General features: G+C 40.3%; 1 protein-coding gene across 4 annotated transcripts in view; it reads left to right on the top strand.

Annotated features, from left to right (window-relative positions):
* The window catches only part of SYNPO2 (synaptopodin 2), a 92,965-nt gene that overhangs the window by 48,798 nt on the left and 26,101 nt on the right, over positions 1 to 18,066 (top strand). For 3 of the 4 annotated variants that reach the window (XM_010306401.2, XM_075751018.1, XM_075751019.1), the window contains exon 2: positions 13,947 to 14,098. The exons of the other annotated variant lie outside the window; for it this stretch is intronic. In XM_010306401.2, coding sequence (XP_010304703.2) covers positions 13,947 to 14,098 — 152 coding nt within the window. The remainder of the gene's footprint in view (positions 1 to 13,946; positions 14,099 to 18,066) is intronic. 4 annotated transcript variants of the gene reach the window in all.

An 18,066-nucleotide genomic window follows, 5' to 3' on the forward strand; every position in this document is an offset into this window, starting at 1 on the left:
GCTCTCCTTTGAAGATTAGGCATTGGGCACTTTATTTCTGTGTAATACAATACCTGTTTAATGTATATTATCTAGATGCTGCATTTACCAGATGCTTGTGTTATTTGGTTTCTTTGAACAGTCTGACTCATTTGTGCTAATGCAGTCCCCAAAGCCCCTCTACCCTGTAATGTGAGATCTGGCCCGATCATGCTGAGCATTGTATACACAGAAAGCTCTCATAATAAACTCAGTGCCACTGCTTTCTCCATTGGCAGTGAGTTACCTCTTCATGTTCCTTCTAGTGTTGACTGAATTGCTGCCTCAGCGGTGAGGCAAATAGCAAGAAATACATCATTGAGCATACCCTTGTTATACCCCAGTATAACCTTGACATCATTGACAGTGATAGCTACAGCCCTCACTGAAACAGAAACCTGCAAGATGGCATTTCTTTCTCCTTGCTGCCTTTGCTATTCCTTTTGGGAGGACGATCATATGCCATGCTTGTATATTTGCAAACTCATGACATAATGTTAAGGGATTGTCATAAACAATACCATTTCAGGGAATGGACTGAGGAGACTGAATAACGATTTCATTTTAACTGTCACTGGAGTAGTTTTGCTCTAAGGATTAAATGTGTCGTCTCATATCTAGATTTGTAATGAGAGCCCTCCCTCCATTCCCCCTCTGCCTGTTCCCCATCCCCCCACTTCAAGAGAATTTGGGCAGATGACCAATGTAGTGAAAATGAGACAGGGGAGCCACACGGGACAGAGTAATTGATACAGGATATGAAGCTAGGAATGAGTAGGTTTGACAAAGTGCAACTAGTAGCAGTAGCTGAGTGGCTCATTTGCCTGCCTGTAGGATGGATTTATGGCCAGTATGTCACTAATTAAGAAGTCCCCCCACCCACTCCAAAAAACCCCACACCCCACATGTCCCCACTCCCCACCCAAACATTGCTTAGTATGAAAGGCAGGTAACAGGACAAACCATCGAATTACACAAACATGATTTGGATTAAACTGAGGAAAGCACAAAGATCTCCAGCAAACTCTTTCCCTCCAAACTCATCATTCTCCCACCAAGACAGAAAGATTTTCACATCTCAGAACCATTCTTATCACAGTGCTGGGTAACTTTCTTGTTGGTAATAGAAAGCTGAAACTCTCAAGACCAGCTCAGTTCTCCTGAGATAAACCTCAGGACACCTCCAAACTTCACGAAAGCCCAGAGCAGCCCAGGCAAAGCGAGGAACCACCTATTAAACTCGGGACCCATTTAATGATGGCTGATAGCAAGCTTGCTCAGTGTGAACACTGCTCTGCTCTCCTGTTCCTTTGCCTGGAATTATAGGAGTGAGTTAGAAGCAAAGCATAGCACTGAAACCCTCAAACTCCCCTCAAGTTAGAAGAGCTCAAACCAAAATAGTCTTTAAGTTGCCAACAATTCTGCCTTAACCAAAGATGGTAAGTTGGCTCCTCAGCATTGACCGCAGTACCCACGCTAGTGCCAGCTGTAGCCTTGGCTCTGGAGCCTGTAACCCCTACTCCAGTCAAGGCTGAGGGATGGCCCATCCAATCTCCAGCACAGATAAATAAGCCAGACCAAATTTTATCCAAGCCAATTTCACAGCTTAAAATTACAAACTATTAGCCAAAATAGCACAGCCTGGATCCACACACTCTTCCTCCCATTATCGTAGTTTCCACTATTGAAATTCAGCTAACAGTAAGTATGCTTAGTAACCCCACTTTAAGCCCCAGGGCTCTGCCAGCATAACCCACTCCAAGAATGATGCTTGTTTGCCAGCTGACGTCCTTACTCCCCACAGCAAAAATGCCTGAGTTTGGGCTGTTCCTCCAACCCTGGTCTGAGTCTGGAACCTCAGTTCCACACTGCCACCTGTAACTGAAAACAGTGTCCACATCAGCACATTTCACACCTGACGATGCTGCAAAAGCAGTGAGAGCTTTTGCTCTTTGTTACATCTGGAAGTTTAGAAAGCAGCCTCAACAGGCCTCTGGATAGCTAAAGATGATTTTCATTAAGTCAGAAGATGGCACTCTGTGTCAGAGGCCTAGAAAAATCAAGTGTTGTGTCAGTGTTTTAAAAGGATAAACACAAGTAATTGTATGTTCTGATATCAGCTCTGACTATATTAATGGAAGAGTCAGTACGGTGACTCAAAGAATCAGGAATATGCAATTAATGATTATGGAAGATTGCATATTTGCATTCTTTCCCAACAAGATTAACTCTGTCAGGGAAACTTGTAATTATGTTGATGTAACATGCTTTTTCTAAAGGATTTGCCATGGCACCACAGATTTGTCTGAGAAATTTAAAATAGCTCATTCCTAAAGCACTTAACAGTAGGTATTCAGTTTGTTCTAGTTTACAGTTAAAGCCACATGAATGTATTTTAGAGATGGAGTCCCCTGACTCCAGGACCCACCACACGCTTCTGCCTCCTCTCTTCTTCCCTCCATTTGCCTCCAAGGACCAGCAGCTCCTCTTCCTAGAGGATGGCAGTTGCTGGCACGGTCCAGGCATACCTGTTCAGTATCTTCCTCACACAGTTATCCCACTTTCTAGTTATGTGTGGGCAGCTAGCCCATACATCTTTGTTTTACAGCACTGCATGACATGATACAAACTCAACAGAATGGATTAAAATATACTTTATATCATGTATCTCACAGTTAAAAGAAGAGGAATCATATGGCCACCTTTTCCCCTTTCCCTTTCATTTATGGGGAGGAATAGAAAAAGTATCCAGTCTTTTCCTTTTCTTTTTAAGAAACTGAATTGCAGGTCTGAAAATGCTTAAAATTTTAGTTACTACCAGCAGCCTAGTCTAGGCTAGAAACACTGTTCTCTTTGTAAAAGTGTTCATATACCCTATTATTATCTTAGCACCACCAGGAGATAAGTACTTTCAGATGGCAGGTTTTGCTTTTTACCTGTCATTTACCTGTCCTTTAATCACAATTTTGGTGTAACAAATGTGCCACTTTTTCTAATGGAAACACCTAGTGTATGGTCTTAAGACCATACTAATAGTGCAAGTATATAGCAGTTCCACTGCTGTATCAGTGAGAATAGTTGAGCGCATGATCAGGCAGTGGATATGCTTACCACAGGGACAGTCTATTGCAGTGCTTCCAACGTTGCCTTGAAGTGTTCAGTAGCAGATAATATAGATATTTTTATTCTCTATTTATTCTCATTTAACCTTATCATCACAGAAATTCTTTTCTCCAGGCCATAAGTTATACTGTAGTAAAAGACTTTTGATGCTACCTATATATATATATGAAAGTGCTCAGTAAAGATGTATTATTTTCTCAATCCCAAAAGAAGCATTGACAATTCGATTATCTCTCTGTACAGGGGACTGTGGGAAAGAAGAAATGAACAAGTAGCTACAATGTTCATGGAGAGATCAAAGTTGATTAGGATTTAAAAATAAGCCAGGAAGCATAAAGCCAGTCACTATTCAAGCAGGGCAAGAAGAAAAGGGGAAAGGAAATAGAGCCAGCAATGCACAGCTACACTATTGAGAGGCAACGGCATCGTTCCTCTCCTTGACGCATATTCACCAATTCACTGGCAGCACTAGTGAAAAAGACAATCAGCACAACATTTTAGTTTTGACACTACAAGTATGCAGTAGTACACCCCAAAAGGGATAATCCATAGCCAGGCCACACACTAGATGTGTTGTACAAAATGAGTAATAGACTTTAAGTGCTGTACCCAAGCTCGCTATTGGGAAATTTGCTGCGTCGCCAGCATACCAGATCAATATTTCAGAGGTCATTATCTCATCCCTTCTTCAGCTGCTAACTTTGGATTTCTGCCAGAGAAAGGCAGCCGCTAGCAAGATGATACACTAGTACATTAGGCAAAGCTTTTGGGAATTTGAGCAGGCTTTTCTTTTCCCTGAAATCAGTCTGCTGTCTAGTTCCAAATGGCACAAGTGCTCCGTCAATACATAAATGGTCAAACGTGTTCTTTAACTCTCCCACAACAGTACGTATAAGAGTTGTACCAAACTGCATTTGCTGAATATACAATGAAGAGAACATTACGGGAAGGAGGAGACAACAGTTATCAAACTGAACCAGTGCACTCAAGAAGTGTGATTTTACATGTACAATACAACAGGAGGACTGACTGGAGACAGACTTAAACGATAAGTTAACCAATAACTAGATGGTACCCTCACCCCTCAGCAAGAAAGTCCCATGAACTTTTACTTGAGTAAACCATGATAAAAATTTTGCTTTAGCTGTGAGTTGGTAAGTAAATCCAGAACCTTTTGGGCAACTAGATCAATGGATTCTAAAGTTAAAAACTACCTTCACTTTATGTAGCTTAACATCCTATATCACATATTTTGCCATAAACTACCATAATATTATACCACTGTTCAACTTTTCTAATGATGATCTTGGTCATAATCAATGACAGCACTCTCATGAACTCAAAGAGTAACATCCTACCTCACCTTCTGGAAAGACTTTTTAGATTTAATCCAACAGTTCAAGAATTGTATCAGACAGTAAAGAACATTAAGGAATAAAATATGTCTGAACGTATTAGTTTATGTCTCCTTTGATCTCTCTAATGTTGTATTTTCTCATTTTAAAGCCCATTTAGAAATATAATTAGCTTTACAGACAGACATGAAAGCCATTTCTACAACAGTGGATGTGTCTAGGAGACTTTCCTTAAGACCAGAAGCAGAAAAGAGTGTGCTGAACTGCCAAATTTCCAATATCATTATCCTGTTACTGGGAAACATTTGGTGAGGGGAAATCTGTGCTTACCTTGCAAGCCAAAGATACTTCATTATTCAAAGCTTCCTCTCAGGAAAAGTACTCAGGAGATAGCTTAGATGTATCTTTGTTCAACCCAAGTAATTAACAGACATCTGCATGGTCTCAGTAGTCTTACTGTGCAAATTCTACATACACTCCCTAAAGAACATTTCCTAATTATATGGTTTTGAAAACCTCTCAAGTAACTCTTAAACTATGCTACCATTACTCAGTTAAATCTGCGAGTGGCTCAAATTCCCTTTCTGAACATCTGATGACTCTGTCCTGTCTGCTCTATATTTCTATCTACTGACAACTACTTTCTCTTTATATACAAGGTCTGATAACCAACTGCAGCTTGCCCTGTTTTGTTACCCTGACATGTGGCCCAGGAAAACGAAATACTTTCTGACCTAAGATTTTTCCCAGCTGTCTATCTGGAGCATGGCATTATCTCCAATATCTGTGTGTCACCAATGACCTTCACAAACACAGTATTAAAGAGATGAATTTTAGACAAATTTAGTTGTAGTGTTCAAAACATTGCTCAAAATATGTGGAAGAGCTGGCAAGGTAATAGCTGTGAAGACTTTTGCTTTCTTGCTGAAGACAATATTGTTATTTTAATAGGATAGAATAGGAGTTGCATGTTAACCACATAACAGAAAGCTATTATGCATTAAGTCTGTCTATACAACAGATCAATTGTTGTATGGGTACTAACTCAATGTGCTTGAAAACCCAGAGGGAGCTCAAGAGCTGAATGGCATGTTCATATAGACATTTTGTTTTCAGATAGAGCTGACCAAACATAGACATTTAAAACTATAAATATAATTCTAAATAGTGGCAGGTTTAGAGATGGAAGGCAAAGACTGGACCTTTATGGATTGCAAAGGTCACAAAAAGGCTTATGTCACCGACTGTATTTTTTAATAGATGGCTACGTAGCCAGAGAACAGAGAATTCATACGTGAATTTTTGGATGGGTACTAATATCTATATAAAAGTACATGCAAAGGAGAAACACGTCACCTTTTTCATAAGATTTGCATTTATATAGCCCATGATGCTATAGCTTGTGATAGCAAAGTTTGGGAACGGGGAAGAAAGTGTTAAGCTGGAAATACACTTGGATGTTCTTCTCATTGTAAATCTGAGTTAACAAAACCAAAAAGGGATGCAAGTTTGTCACTGCATGACCTCTATTGATTATGTGACTATGGAATGCCTCACACCCATCCCACCACCTGCCTGGGAAGGTTCAGAACATTGTCGGTGGAAGGGCTGGTGCTCTGGACTGAGGATCACAGGCAACTGCTGGTTTGCACCAAGTTGTGAGCTGAGACCCAGAATTTTGATGAAGCAAGATCAGTGTTTACCAGCCTGAAGTCTCCGAGCTATTTAAAGGATCTGCAGAGATCCCTAAAAACCCCCACACGTTATGAGGTAGGCATAACTTACTGTACAGACTATCTAAAAACCAAAAAGGTTACTAACTCAAGGTTACTTTTTTGTCTAGAGCCCCAATTTATAAACTATGCCTGAATTCAGATAATTTGTAACTTCATTTTTAATTCTCCAATTTCATACAACTAAACCCACTAATATACTAACAACCGTGCCACTCAGTGCTTCTGCTCATCATAAATCATTGTACATTGTTAATTTTATTAGAGAAGCAGATAACTTTTAAATATAGTTAAATTCATTTACTAGCCACTGCCTTTGCTGTAGGGTTTATAATAGAAGAGATGAAGTGCCTTTGTTGTTGTTTTTTTTTAAATACTGTCTACAGGAAGCACTGATCTTTGATTCCTGATCCTGAACTTCATGACTAACACCTAGCTAATCAATTAATGAGAAAAGTAACTCTGGAAAGTATGAGCTAGTGCCTGATAAAATTAAACTAAGTATCAATTACATTAACTTATTTATGCAGGCCTTAAACATATTTAAGAGAAACACATTAGCTAGCTAAATTCATTACAGCAACTAGTAAGCAGGCCTTTAATTGTAGCAACACTATGCTGTACTTAGTTAAGTGGCAAAGCCGAGTTCCACATACACCTTGTGTACTTCCACATGTAGTACTATCTGCCACTTTGTCAGCAAAAAGAATACAACTTTGTTTAATTGCTTAGATTTTGGATCACTTCTTCACTGTCCTTGTCTTCTGAATCACCACCTCTTTTATGGTGAAGACTAGATCATATTCAAGTCAGTTGACTTCCTTTTTATTTCTGGTATATAGTCCATTGAACTTGGACTTTTAACTGAATTTTACCTTCTGTTAAAGTTACGATATCTGACTGTATCCAAAAAGTCTGAGATTCAGAAACATCAGATCTGTATTCAGGGGTCAGATGTTAGAATTCTAAGTTGTTTCTTTTAGGGAAAATATTACTTATGAAAAGAGTCCATCAAGCACTTGTTTTAATGCTAGTATGAACAAAGAAAGAAGAGGCAGTGTCTCCACACTCCTAGCCCCACTCCCCTTTCCCACATACTGATACCTATTATCTCTGCTTCTTTTCCCTTTTTATCTCACTGACAATACAATACAATAGTTCTATCTAAGAATCCAGACATCTGTTCTGTGCTCAGACCTGTATTTTTTCAAACAGTGAATCAATCAGTATTTCTGGAAAATTAACACCCCCCTTATAACAGTCATTTCATTCACAACACACGTCTGTATCCAGAAACAGTTCTCAACACAAATAAACAAAATTGACACTTGTACTTAAAAGTGTGAAACAATGTACCGACACCAAGTGAAAAGATTTAATTGTGCTTACCCCCTAGTTGCATATTCCCGCCTCAAACTAGTGTAAAGACTACATGCTAGAACCTGGGGAAAGAAGAAAAAAAAAGCATTTAGAAACCTCCTCATACTAAAAAAACACTCATGGTTACTCAGTTACCTGCCAGACAATCCCTGAAGAGAGATACCAAAATCTTAATGTTACATACAGAAAGTCACGTAAAGTGGCAGGTAGATAGAACCTGCTTCTAGAATAAAAGTTTACTACAACATTTCTCTATAATGGGAAGGTCTAGACTAATTTTCTTTTTTTTCTAAACAGAAAATAGGCCACCACAAAATATCTAAGGGCACAGTTTGCTACTGTAGTAAAAAATACTGCTTTAAAAGCTGGATAGTTGTTGGGTCTGAGAAGGTAACCTTAAATTGGAAATCATCACTCCACAGAGGCATAACAGCAGCCAAAGGACATATCCCTGTTAAGCACCCTTCACCCTCTCTTACTGATGTTTAATCATGAGACTAAAAGAAAACACAAAGTCACTGTTGGTAGAGTTTGCAACAGACATAACTGGAGTAGTAAACAATAATGAAGATGGACAACTGATCTACAGACATCCCATTTGCCTGGTAAGCCATGCTATTTTGGGCAACATGTTTCATCATAACAAAATAAAAGGCCAGCCATCAAAGACTCAGGACTAACACTGAGGACTTACACCTGTCAATAAGGTTTGCTGAACCTGACTTCAAGCCTCAAGTGCCATACAACAGTTCAGAAGAGGCTGCAGGAATCAGGATATTCAGCAGAACAGGCTGTTTCAGAGGTGACCCCTCAATGGAAGAAACTACTCTGTCTGTATGAGCAAGGGACCTCAAATAGCAGAAAAGTGTATTTCCACTACATCCAGTGGCAATATTTTCTGTTGTGTTGCCTAAAAGCTGCTGGCAAACTGAAAAAGTATCAGTAAATAGTTCTGAGAATAACTCTTGGTTTGGAAAGCTTGCTTTGAATTGAGAATATTACTGTGCAAATATACGTCTATTTTAAAGCTACAGAAGTCTCACTTTAATAGATAAAGGTTTAAGCTACACAGATGGTGCTTATGCTCAGATTGCTCATTTTCTCAGACTGGTTGCTCAGTGAGGCTGAGCAATCTTTGAGCCTGATTGCTCAGTCAGGCTACATCTGAAGCACATCACTGAGACACATGTCCCAGATACAGGTGCATACTCCTAGCAGCACAACAGAATAAGATTAAGATATACCTCATCCTTCCCAAAAGTCACTGGTAAAAGAAAGACCATGAAATATCCTAATAATTTTTTAGTTGCGCAACTGGAGAACCAGCACTGCAGAGTGTACACAAGTCCATTTGCCTCACTTTAAACTACAGCTCATTGACCTTGTTACAGGTTCAACATACCTCCTCTCTGATCTGCTTATTATAGGGCTCAGACACACAACCAAGATCATCAGCTGGTAAGCTGAGCCCCAGTTGCTGTCTGTGCATTGCGGCCACAACAAGTAACAGGTGCACTGACTTCAGCTTTTTAGCTTCATCAGGATTATGCTTTTTGAACTAAGTTTCAGTATTATTCTGATTTAGAATCATAGAATGGTTTGGTTTGGAAAGGACCTTAAACCCCATCTGGTTTCAACCCCCCTGCCATAGGCAGCGAAACCCTCCACTAGAGCAGGTTGCCCAAAGCCCCATCCAACCTGGCCTCGAACACTTCCAGGGAGGGAGCATTCACAGTTTCTCTGGGCAACCTGTGCCAGTGACTCGCCACCCTCACAGTAAACAATTTCTTCCTAATATCTAATTTAAATCGACCTTCTTTCAGTTTAAAACCATTACCCCTCATCCTATCATTCCATGCCCTTGTAAAGAGTCCCTCTCGAGCTTTCTTGCAGGCCGCTTCAGGTACTGGAAGGCTGCTATAAGGTCTCCCTGGACCCTTCTCTTGAACATTTACCATATGTAGTTTCACAGCCTGGAACAGTTTTGGGTTGTACAAACAAAACTGCTTTCAGATTAAATCAAAGGAGCAGATCTAATATCTGCTACCTGGCAAGGAGTCTCCAGATGACAGAATGAGACTAGAGCTAGTTTAAGTAAAAACACTACAGCATACACAGCACAAAGGCTGGGCACTCAGCATTAGCTTTCCCTACAAAACCCCTCTTTTGCCCCACGCTAGAATGAGCACAGCCACTGTGTATCCCTCAGTTTATTCATCTTTCAGTGGTTAAGAAACGGAAATTGCCATGTGCTGCAGGCACCCACGACTACTCCAGCCCCAGCAGCATCCCACAGCTACCACCAACCCACAGTAAGTTACTATCCCACACTTTTCCCCCCACATACCTGTGCCTTTGGGATGAGATCTGTCACCAGTGTGTCACAGCACCCAGACCTTACTGACTCATAGTTTCCAGCCCAAGTCTTTACAGTCCCTCCTGAAGAGCCTCTAGACAGCCCCCAGTCTCTCCTTGCAGCAGCTGCTTGTGAGTAGGTGCCAGGTGAGTGGCTGAGGAGCCCTCCACCAGCCCCTGTGGCCTTCTATCCCAGGGAGCAGAGCTGCTGCTGCTGCTTGTGCGGGCTCCTGCTGCACTGCTCGCAGCGGGGTCCTGGTTCCTCCTTGGTGCTCAGACAACAGCAAGCATCCAGACTGAGTTCTTCACAAAGGAACTTTCCCCTAAGATGAACGTCTCTGTGGATATGAGGAATTGCTCGGCACTTGACACTTGAAGCAGCAAGGGGTACTCCTGATAGTGAGAATTTCTGGATATAGGAGTAATCTGGGACCAAAAAAATTACGTACTTCAGGTAAATTGTCCAAGTAATCCAGCACTGTTTTTCACACCCTCTAGCAACAGTGATCTAAACACCTGAAATTAGAGAATATTATAAAAAATGGCTCAGAATAACCTGAAGTCTTTATGCACAACCACTTATATACAACACCTTAATACTGGTAAAAATTCAGAAATCTAAAACTCCTTACGTGCCGAGCATGCGCAGCATTGACTAAAGTCAGTACTACTGCAATGCCAATACATCTTGTACAATGATTTCCTTAAAACTTTTGGAATTCCGGGTAAATATTTCCATTGCCATTTCATTGGAAATTTTGTGATTGGAAGAAAACTAAAGCATTCTGATGAACACATGATATAAAACTTGAATAATAAAAAGGAAGAGTCCTGATTAAGGGGGAGCAGAAAAGCAGTACAGGCAGCACCAGGGGAAGGTGGGCTAAAGGAGCAGCTGGTGTGTTGACAAGCTCAGCATTCACTGCGTTATACTGGTACTGCGACCATTTAAAAAATATTTACAAATATATTTTTCTAGTAGTGAGACCCCATTTGCAAATTTTACGACAAAAAACATTTTTCCTTCCTAAAGAAAACTCCAACCCAAAGCAGATAGAAGAAACAAGTAACTGAGGAGGCCTGGGCTGCACTATAAGGCAAGAGGAATCCCGAGTTCTGGAAAAACCTTCTTCTGCTTAAGAACCAGATATGCCTTGCTCCAAGTTCCCAAGAACTGGATAAAGGTTTCTTACTGTCCCCTGGGTGGCCAAGTTGTACTTCTGCTAAGGCAGCTTTTGTTTCCCAGTGGGCTCGTCAAAGGCTTTCTGCCAAAACTTCCTTTGAGAGAAAACTGTCCACTAAGCACATAGTTTACCAGGAAGATCCCGCTTTCCACAAATCTTCTTGGATTTTTTTTGTTGTTGTTCTTCTCCCCCCACCCCGCCCCAGAAATCTGAAAAGTTTTGGTTTACATGAATAAATTATTCGTTCATTTTTGTGGGTTTCCAGTGAAGCCAAATAAACAAAACCAGAAACAATTACAGCTTGCCTGGCAAGGCAGTCATCCTGAGGCTAAAATAACACAAATATTCATCCTACATTTCTACCCTAGCAGCAACCTGCTGCAATTTACTATACAACCTGCCCTTGCTCATTTTTTGTCAGTGCTCTCTCCTCCCTTGTATTCCCACCACAGAAACACCCCCCAAAAAAAGGATAATACTGAGGTGATTTTATACAGACATTGTTCAAATTTGGGAGGCACAGGTGCCTCTGGGGGAGGCTGGGAAAAAGGCTGATGTACAGTCAGGAGAACCATTAATATGTACAGCATGTGCAGTGTGATCCTGCAATGGCAAAATCACGGTAAAGTTTTCATTTATGTAGATAAACCTGGAAACGTAATACTGACAGGAAATTTGCTCTAATGTGCATATGAACTGAAATGCTACCAGAGAGTGAGGTGTAGCAACTTACAGTAATTTCTTTCCTGTGCGATCAAAGAAGGGGCTGAGGTTTTGTATGAAGGTCCAAGTATCTCATAATTGTGATCTTTCAACATTCACAAGGCAGCAAAATGGACTGAGAGGCCCTTTCAAAAACTTTTAAAGGAAATTCAATGCCCTTGTCTTTTTCTTTGAATGCTACCATAAAAAATTACGAAACCGGTTGAGCTGTCTAGCAATTCATGTAGACCAATTAACATGGTACATTTGTACTTTTGCTTTTTGACATCAGTCACTGAAGTTATGAAATGGGTAACAGTTTCTCTCCTGAGACAGCTGTGATGGTAATCTACCACAGAACTGACCCCAAATTCTCAGACACTTAATAAAGAAACCAAGTTTTCTTCTCACAATCTAAGTATCACATTATGCTATTTTAGAGTTCATATGTTGCTATAATTGCTGTTTACATATTTTTTGAAAAAGGGTCACTCTGAATTCTTCCTAGCATCCACATTAAATATTTACATTCAGGCCTAAGATGTCTTGTAAAATTTTAATAGCATACCTTCCTATTTAAAAAAAAACAATAACAAAACCTCAGCCCATATCCTAGTGCATATATGAAGCAAAACATTCTAAACACTGTTTAAACTGTCATTTCTTCCCAAAGCACAAGGATGTTTATGCTCTTGCCTAAGGCAAGATAAACAGAGCAGCATACCACTCCATATTTGTCAATGTTAACTCTGCAAGGTAGAAACTCGCTTCTGTACGCACCAGGCTTCTGTTTCTTCACTGCTCTAAAAGCCACAATATGACATATGGGTATGTATAAATTGAAACAATAAAGATATATGGCCCCGCCACAGAAAAACGTGCAGTCTCACTCTTTATTCCACCTATCATCCTGACTCCAAGGAACTTTTCAAAATTGCCTCCAGAACTGGGTCTTGGGTACGAAACCAGTTGCCTAATAGTATATTGGGGATAATTCCATGCGTCTGTGGGACAGCTGCACCCTCAGATCTGGTGTACATCAGAAGTAACTTTCCTAGAGTCAGTGAGGACTGCTGTGTGGTAGAACTATACTATTTCTTTGAATTTTTTTCAAGAAAATGCTATGAGAATTAATAAGGATGTTATCAATCCACCAACTGAATATTGTATTAGGCCAAAGCACTCACACCAACAGGTAGAAGACTGAGAGCAAAGAACCCAAGGACAGCCCTTTTATGTGTATGTGTCGTTCTAAAATAGGCTCCTGCAAGCATCCTGATTAATATAATGCACAGTTTGCCAAATATGTACTTTAAAAATAGCAGTCAACTGTATGGCATACCTTGAGTGGTGTTAAAGCTGTCTAGGTTTTGTTATACAAAGTCTAAGATAAGTTATAACATGCTGCCAGTGGAAAAAGAAGTGAAACACCAAAAACCAAGCTGCATAAGATTCTTGAATGAGTACTTAACAGGGAAGGTTAAACCATGAGAGGCGTGTCTTAACTTTAATAAATCACAGCACTTACTCAGATGACTAAACATGGATTTAGGATCTCCAGTGATTCAGATGTTTATAGTTTGGCAGCTAAACCTACAGCTGAGCATCTAAGGAAAAGTGTCCAGTATACCAGAAGTCTGTATACCTACAGCTCTAACAGCATGTAGATATTGACATTCTGCCCAGAAGAGCCTGAGGTTATACGTTCTTCTTTTAAAATCTTGGCACAGATTTCAGTTCTGGTAGTCTTTGATTTTGGGAGAAACTAGTAAGATTTTTTACATTTCTGCTAAGCTCAGATCAATGGATTGTTGTCCCAAACTTCTCTATCTCCTTCTTTTTTAAAACAAATTCCAGTCTGTTTGATATCTAGCTCATAAGGTCAGTAGCAGAAGCTTTTGTATTTGTTAATACTGGCCAGAACAGTATTAACCTCAACTAGGACAAGTTATCAATTTGTGTTACTAGAAATTTATGATCAATAATATTGATCTTTTTTCTTCTGTACAGACAAAAGTAAGTTGAGGACATGATTGCTGTTGTTTTCAAATGAACACTAATTGTGCAATTTGGAATTTGTTTTTCACTCATTGTAGGTTCGCAGCAAGAGCAAAGCAGCTAAGGCTGGACTGTGTGAGGGAGATGAGGTGGTGTCTATCAATGGCAAGCCTTGTGGAGACTTAACGTATGCTGAAGTTATCGTTCTGATGGAAAGCTTGACTGACGTCCTGCAGATGCTTATCAAGAGGTACAGGAATGCTCAGAATGCTTTGGTGCAATTCTGCTCAGTGAACCACATGGAAAATGCTGGTTTTGAATACGCTCATTTTGCAGACATATACTGTGAGCTTCTGACACTCCTCTTATTTATGTCTGTAACTCTGCTTGTCTGTATGGAAAAGGGTAGGAAGACAAGAGTATCTGATCTGAAGGAATTAATGTATATAAATCAAACAGTACAGTTCAGACATAGAATCAGAGTACAGTCTACAAATGTAATGATTTTATTTCTTATGAAGTATTCTTAATACTTACAAGGTGTCCACTACCACATCTGCATACTGCAGATTCTTACATTCAATTATTCTTTCCACCCCTTTGAAGTAGTGAAGTGTTGTTATTCCCCATAGATAGGGAAGTGATGCTTACAAAAAGCAAAGGCTGTATAGATGCAGAAAGCGTGTTACACAGATATGCCTCGATGATGACATGGTAAAGGGTCTTCTTGGGTGGCAAAATGTGTTAGTAGTCAGGAGGGGGAGAGGGTCTGGAAATCATGAATTCTATTTCTGTAGCTGTTAACACTTTACTAGATGAGGAGGTGCAAGTCACTTAGAACTCTCAGGGTCTCAGCTTCTCCATTTCTAAAACAGTGATAGTGAATTTTGTTTTTCTTTGAAAATGCTTTGAGCTTCTTAGAGAACTTTCATGTAAATTTGCAAGCAAGCCAGCATTACTGCTCACTGCACATCAGTCTATTCTAACACCTGTTCTGTAATTGCCATCAGTGTAATGCAAGCAACCTTGAGTTCAGGACCACCTACAGTAAGCACATTCTCCCCAGACTGTGAATTCAGACAAGATGAACTCTGAATTGCCTTCAGTGTGGGTAAGCAGAGGAAGAAAAGACCTGAGACTTCCACACTCCTTGTAAGGAATTATGGCTCCTCCCTGAGCTATTGCGATTCCCTGTGTCTGCTCTCCCACAGGAAGGACCAGGAGGACAGAAGCGGTCAGGATTAATCACAACAGCTAACAGAGCAGTGTCACTGAAAGGACTCTGGTGCAAAAAAGGCACTTGTCTCTGGTTATCAGGGATGTCTAAACAGCATGTGAAATTCCTCTGTGGTTTCTGCAGCCTGTGCAAAGGAACTTTCCTAAAGTGTCCAGTAGTTCAAAGTTACAACCTGACTTTGAAACAAGATGCTCTCAAGAAGTAGTCATTTTATTTATTACAGACATTTTGCATGGCCTGTCTGCACATGTTGTCTTGGGCTGAGTAATGAATCAATGTGATGAGATCAGGGGAACAGTGACAGCTGAGGATTACAGCTTACCTTCTCCATAGTGCATAGCTCTTGTTTCTGGTTCAGCAGTGTACCATCTGAATGCTCCTCATGTGGTACCTGCATTCTTGTGTTTTTAATTCGTAACATGACTACTGGAACTGCACTTGTAAAAATGGTACTTGTGGTCTTCTTTGCAGCCATAGAAATAGCTCCGTATGCTTTGACTCCTGCCTTTTGCTGCTCTGTAACTGATATTTCAGTTGGTCTGAAGGCCACAGTACACTGTAGCTCAAAGTGACAGCACATCTTCCATTGACTCCGTTGTCCCTGCTTGAATGTATGGCAACCAGCAAGACATGTCCTGAAAATCAGAACCACAACAGAGTGCTTAGACCACATAATTCATGAATGAAACTGTGTCTATTAGAAATTTTAAGAAAATTGCAGTTGCTCAACACTCTGAAAGTGACTAAAATGTTCTAAAGGAATTCACCGTGAGAATCTTTGAATTTCTTCTCATCAGCTCACCTCCCCCAACTCCCAGCCCCTACTGTCAGTATATTCCAGGATATGGAAGAATAAACTAACACACTTCTCTTCCCCTGCCACCTCCTTTATCGGTAGTAGCCCTCTCAGCACTACCACCTGGAGGATTTTTCAGGAAGAGTCTTCACATCCTCTGAGAGCAATGAGAAATAAATCATTCCTTTCCTGAGTAGTCACTTGTTAGGAGCCATCTCAAGAAAATGTTGGAAATCATGAGGGAAGAATAATACCTAGTTAAAGTGGTGTTCCAATGGCGATCTTTACATCCAAGCATCTTTCACTGGCAGGGAAGAATACTTCTCTTTGGGAAGCTGCTGACTGTTTCTGAATTGTTTGCATGAAGGATGAGATTTTCATAGGCGTTCATTGTTGGCCTAACTCTGCTCTTACTAAGCTTACTGGGAGGAAAATTAGGATTGTAAACTATTTTTTAAAAAGCTACTTGGCCTTTGATGTCTACAAAAAGTTTTCCCAATCCTCTGTAAACCACAGTAGTTTACTGACTAGCAGTGTCCACAAAATCTTTGGTTTACAGGATCAGAGGAAAGAGACACCCTGCAGGGCAGGCACTCTCCAGATGCCATGTGGGGGAACATCTTACTGACCTTCCCGACAAGTGCTGAACAGATGTATCTGGGAAACTTTGAGAGTGGGGACAGAAACAGAAATGCTAGCCTGCCCTTTTCACACTAGTGTTAGCAACTCTTGGGCTTCTGCTGAGTCTAGAAAGAAAATTTCTAGGGGGAATAGGGAGTGTGCTCAGTGCATACCAAAATGAAATGCACCATGTAGGGAGTAAAACATGACTCTGAGACAAACCCTGCCGCGCTGACTCCATGAGTCCTGCTTCCTTCCTGGAATTATACCAGGGGTGTTGTTCCTGCAGTGAGCTGGAAAGACCTGGAACAAAAATAATAATTTGACAAAACAGAATCTTAAATGACAAAAAAGAGATCAGACCCAGTATTCTGCCTCTTTACACACAGATACACATTTATGTCTATATAGAGTAGAAGTATATCCATAAGTAGCAAGGGCCTTTTAAGGTGGAAATCTTTCTCTCTCACACATACACACAATCACTCAGCTACCAATAAAGGCTAACATTTAGCTGGCCCAGCCCCCAGTCTCATATCTTACAAGGAAATGTTTACAGATTTCTGTAATTTATCTGTACTTAAGAACAGTACAATTGATCATCCAAATAGCATAATACGATAGAATCCAGTGACACTCACAAGGAGCTCCCTAAATTAAAATCTGTCTGACCTTTATGTAGCTCCGTATGTGGTTTAAAGGATGTTACATAGTTTGTGCTATTTGAGGCAGACCCAGACTGCTACAAACTGTAGGCTGTGTGGCTAGAAGATCAACTAATATTGAAGTTTCTTCAGTGATTTATTTCTTCTGTTGCTTCCTCCAGCCTTTCTTTGTAGGGGGTTCCAAAGTTTCGGAACACCTAGGATCCGCTTTTGATTTCAGAAATCTCCATCATACTAGATATTAATACTTTACTTAGGGTACCCACTGCTTCCCTTATTTGAAAAAGTACTTTGCTACCTTCTAGTCAACAGAAAGCCTTAATAACATGCTGCAGTCTTGCTGTGCAGGAATGGTTTCTTCTCTAATAAACAGTAGTCAGTACAGCCCAGAGTACTGAAAGAAGAAGCTAGAGAGTACATTAGGAGTCCTAACACCAGTAAAACAGCCTAATGGGGCCAGAGGGATGAATAGGTTAAAAAAGGGAGCTACATAGTAGGTTTCAGGAAGTGAAAATAACGTTTGCCAGTTAGAAGTATGTAATTTTTAATAACTACAAAATATTGGATGCATTCACTACCCTTTTTCACTGGATCACTGGAATAGGCAGGATGTTTTAATTATTCCGTGATATACAAGGATGATGATTCAAAGGAATTCTTTGAATGTGTATTTTAAGTATTCATTCCCCTCCCTCTGATCCTCACTCAGTACTTATCTATTCCTTAGAAAGTAAACTATTTGGGACAGGAACTATATGTGAGGATGGTGTCTAAAACAGTTGCAGTAGTAATCACGGAGCAAAAAATTAACCACTCTTCTGGTGTTGTGCGAAGTTAATTTTCTCATGCACATGTGAAATATGAAGAAGTATTGTTCCAGAAGTCTCAGCAGCATTTGT

The sequence above is a fragment of the Balearica regulorum genome, chromosome 4 (genome assembly GCF_011004875.1).
Source record: "Balearica regulorum gibbericeps isolate bBalReg1 chromosome 4, bBalReg1.pri, whole genome shotgun sequence".
Classification (NCBI taxonomy): domain Eukaryota; kingdom Metazoa; phylum Chordata; class Aves; order Gruiformes; family Gruidae; genus Balearica; species Balearica regulorum.